At 44.2% G+C, this 5,000-nt stretch overlaps 1 protein-coding gene across 1 annotated transcript in view; it reads left to right on the forward strand.

The window, feature by feature from the left end:
- The window catches only part of LOC125302388 (innate immunity activator protein-like), a 20,599-nt gene that overhangs the window by 12,781 nt on the left and 2,818 nt on the right, over positions 1-5,000 (forward strand). Inside the window, exon 9 of the mRNA XM_048255542.1 lies at positions 1-179. This exon is cut by the window's left edge and continues 339 nt beyond it. Coding sequence (XP_048111499.1) covers positions 1-179 — 179 coding nt within the window. The remainder of the gene's footprint in view (positions 180-5,000) is intronic.

A 5,000-nucleotide genomic window follows, 5' to 3' on the forward strand; every position in this document is an offset into this window, starting at 1 on the left:
ACCCTGCCCTCCCGCGCCAGCTGGTGTCGGAGCAGCTCAAGTCCTGGCACCAGCGGCAGCAGCTGCAGCGGCCGTCTCGCCCGCGCTCACTGGACCGCCATCGCCAGGGCGCACTGCGCATCCGCAACTCCACTGGACGAGACTCCCCGCTAGCCCTGCAGCCACGCCGCCTGGACCAGGTACACACACACACACACACACACACACAGACACACACACTCTCACACACACACACGACTACACGATGGCCATCCTTGTTCTCCACCAGGCAGACGAAATGTTGACATACTGAGGGAGGGTGTGTGTGTGTGTGTGTGTGTGCTGCAGCAAGGCAAGGCAAGGCAGGCAGGTAGCAGAGGCAGCAGGCAGGCGTTGCGGTGTGTGTGTGAGCTGCAGACAGGGTCCAATATCTTCATGGTGCCATGTTTCACGCATTTCAACCAGCTTGACTTGCGTCACATGATGACACGTAATTGGAAAACACGGTTTTGTTCCGTACCGATTAAGCCTAGGTAAGGCATGCATGCAGCGGCATGCCCCTAACACACACACATTTACCTGTAGACAGACACACACACACACACCTTCACACCTGGGGCTTCTGTGTAACTGAAGAGCTTTAGTGTCGACTTACGGTCGTGTTGGAATCTGTCGGGAGAAATTCCGAGAGTGTGACGCCTCGCTGACAGCAGAGATGGGGACGGTGTCTGGGCCTGCAGCTCACACACACACACACACACACACACACACACACACCTCTCTCACACACACACACACACACACACACACACACACCCACCCACACACACCCTCACACACACACTTGCACGCGCACACACATACACACACACACACACCTGCACGCGCACACACATACACACACACACCTGCACTCGCACACACATACACACACACACACACACACACACACACATGCACACACACAGCCAAACTAACAGGTTCTGTACTAATATATCTTACATGCACGCAATCTCAACCTTCTCTACCATCAGATGATCTACTAAACTGTTCAGCTTAACTGAAAAATCCTGTGTGTGTGTGTGTGTGTGTGTGTGTGTGTGTGAAGATGTAAACCTCCAAACCTGTTCTGTGGTTCAGAGCGATACTGATACCAAGTGCTGCAGTTCATGGTTGCTGACTAGACATTACAAAGCATATACATACACACACACACACACACACTGACACACACCCACACACCCTTACCTGTGCAGTAATACACACACACACACCCTTACCTGTGCAGTACGCACACACACACACACACACACCCATACCTGTGCAGTAATACACACACACCCTTACCTGTGCAGTAATACATACACACACACACACACACACTCACCTTTACCTGTGCACACCCACACTCACCTTTACCTGTGCAGTAATACACACACACACACACACTCACCTTTACCTGTGCAGTAATACACACACACACACACACCTTTACCTGTGCAGTAATACACACACACATTACCTGTGCAGTAATACACACACACACACACACCTTTACCTGTGCAGTAATACACACACACACACACACACACACACACACTCACCTTTACCTGTGCAGTAATACACACACACACACACACCTATGCATTAATACCTTCTGTTCTAAATAACCTCTAATGCCACTCAACTTTACCTGCAATAGCCCTTGGGCTCTTGTGGTGTGTGTGTCATTGCTGTATTTGTCCCAAGTGTGTGTGTACATTGCTGTTTGTTCTGGGCATCTCGCAGTGAGGATGCGGTGGGTCCCTTTGTGTGTGTGTGTGTGTGAACCATTTAAAAGGCTGCTTTACACTTCCTCTGAAAAAGAGAACTATCAAAGAGGGCAGTAAACTTCCTTTGTGTAAGTGAGTGAGTGTGTGTGTGTGTGTGTGTGTGTGTGTGTGTGTGTGTGTGAGGGAGAGAGAATCGCCTCCTGAGCTCTGTAGCTCAGTGTGCAGCATGGGTATTGCACTCTCTGTAAGGCAGGCGTGTGCGCAGTGTGTGTATGGCCATGATTAAAACAACAGCTTATATGCATCGCAATAGACAGTGTAAATTGATATCAATAAAAATACATTCCATAGAAATATCCATCACTTAAAACACACCTCCGCCTATTTTGTCCATAAACAACAGGCTAAATATATCTTGCATTGTAGCTAGTATGTTCAACTCTACCGAGTATATGCTATAAGAAATACCTCAACACAGACCTCAACAATGAGCTCTGCCTGTACTCTCTCTCTCTCTCTCCTCCTCAACAGGCGTATCTCCTCATGCACATGTAATCCAAAACATTCACAATTGTGCAAGACGACTGGCTAAATTGTTATTAACCGTTAGCATCAGCTAGCACGCTGCAACGACTTCTGTTTAAAACTGTTGCATCTAAATTGACTGCTGTTCTAATCACTAAACCTCGGCTGCAAATGGGAAAGCATTTTCCAAGACCCAAACCGGGCCTGTCCTAAGAAAGAGAAAAGTATTCATTTGAAACGTGAAACACACGGGGAAACTGAACAGTCTAACCCAGGGTGGCAAACTTTGGCTCAAGGGCTACATTGGGTTTTGGAAATAATATGGCCCAGTATTTCTTTTAAAATACATGAATTGCTTAAAATATTGCCACTCTTATGTTGCTTAACAATGTATAACTGTGCACTGTCGCTAAAGACAATGCTTTTAATTCACATTTATTTCTCAATGATCTTCTGCTCGTCTGGCCAGTTAGGTGCTACCTACGGCTGGGCCTCTTACGTTTATATAAATGGTCAGTAGGGAACTACTGTTGCCTTCATGATTTTTAAAAGTTTCTTATCAGAAGGAGATATCAATCTATCAACATTGACAAGCCAGCTGGAACCTGCGCGGCTAACCCTGGTCTAACCAGTAGGCTAGACTATGATAAACTATTAAATTAAGCTACTTTGTTTACAATATGTCCAGGCTTCAACCTGCTTCTTTCATTCAGACTTACGTGCACATTTATTTATTTGAGGGATTGTGTTGCCATTTCTTTTCCCTGTTTTGCTTTGATTGATAACTGAGGTGATTAAAATCAGAGGAAGGTTAAGTTTAAAATAAAAGTGTTTAAATTGAACTTTTTTTCCCTTCTGGTCCTTATCTGAAATAGATTTAAAAAAAATCAATAATTATGGAATATAGAGCCGATATGAAATACTTATATTGTGATAGAGTTTTCAGCCATATGGCCCAGTCTTAGTAGGTGAACTCAAGTGTGCTTTTGACTGGACACTCATTCACTCTGCTTCCTCCCACACACACACACACACACACTCTTTCTCTCACACACTCACACACACACTCACTCTTTCTCTCACACACACACTCACACACTCACTCTTTCTCTCTCTCACACACTCACACACACACTCACACACACACACACACACTCACACACAAACTCACTCACACACACACACACACTCACTCTTTCTCTCACACACTCACACACACACACACATACACTCACTCTTTCTCTCTCACACACACACACACACATACACTCTTTCTCTCTCTCACACACTCACACACACACATACACTCTTTCTCTCTCTCACACACTCCACACACACACACACACACACACACACATAAACTCAAGTGTGTGCTTTTGACTGGACACTCATTCACTCTGCTTCCTCCCAGATTGTATGTGTTGTGGGTTGGGTTTGTTTAAACCTCAGATTAGATATTGACACCCACACACACTCTCACACACACTCACTCTTTCACTCACACACACACACACACACTCACTCTTTCTCTCACACACTCACACACTCACTCTTTCTCTCACACACACACACACACACACACACACACTCACTCTTTCTCTCTCTCACACACACACACACACACTAAACACACTCTTTCTCTCTCACACACACACACACACATACACTCACTCTTTCTCTCTCACACACACACTCACACACACACATACACTCTTTCTCTCTCTCACACACACTCACTCTTTCTCTCTCTCACACACACACACACACATACACTTTTTTCTTTCATGCTAATTTACACATATATAATTTCTTTCTTTCATACATTTGCTATTACACATACACTTCATATTACAGAGAATCTCTGGTGGAAAGTGGATTGACACTTATCTACTTGTTTTCCTTAGATTGTGGTAGGGTATATGGAGCGAAACTTTCAGATTAGATATTGACACCCACACACACTCTCACACACACTCACTCTTTCACTCACACACACACACACACACTCACTCTTTCTCTCTCACACACTCACACACACTCTTTCTCTCTCTCACACACACACACACACACACACACACACACACACACACACTCACTCTTTCTCTCTCTCACACACACTCACTCTTTCTCTCACACACACACTCACTCTTTCTCTCTCTCACACACACACACACACATACACTTTTTTCTTCTCATGCTATCATTATTGCCATTACACATACATACATTCTTACTTTTTTTTCTTGCTATTAATTTCATATACATTATTATATACTTTTTTTCTACATTACTCTTACATACACATATATATTCTTTCTTTTTTTCTTTCTTTCTATACTTCATATTACATACACACATTTCCTTACATTATTATTATGAGAATCTCTGGTGTAGAAAGATTACACTCTATTCTACTCTATGCTCAGATTAGTGGTTATGAGCGAACTCAGATTAGATATTGACACTCCACACACACACACACTCACTCTTTCTCTCACACACACTCACTCTTTTCTCTCTCTCTCACACACACACATACACTCACTCTTTTCTCTCTCTCTCACACACACACACATACACTCTTTTCTCTCTCACACACACACATACACTCTTTTCTCTCTCTCACACACACACACATACACTCTTTTCTCTCTCTCTCACACACCTCACACACACACACATACACTCTTTTCTCTCTCTCACACACACACACACGCATTAATA

The sequence above is a fragment of the Alosa alosa genome, chromosome 10 (genome assembly GCF_017589495.1).
Source record: "Alosa alosa isolate M-15738 ecotype Scorff River chromosome 10, AALO_Geno_1.1, whole genome shotgun sequence".
Lineage (NCBI taxonomy): Eukaryota > Metazoa > Chordata > Actinopteri > Clupeiformes > Clupeidae > Alosa > Alosa alosa.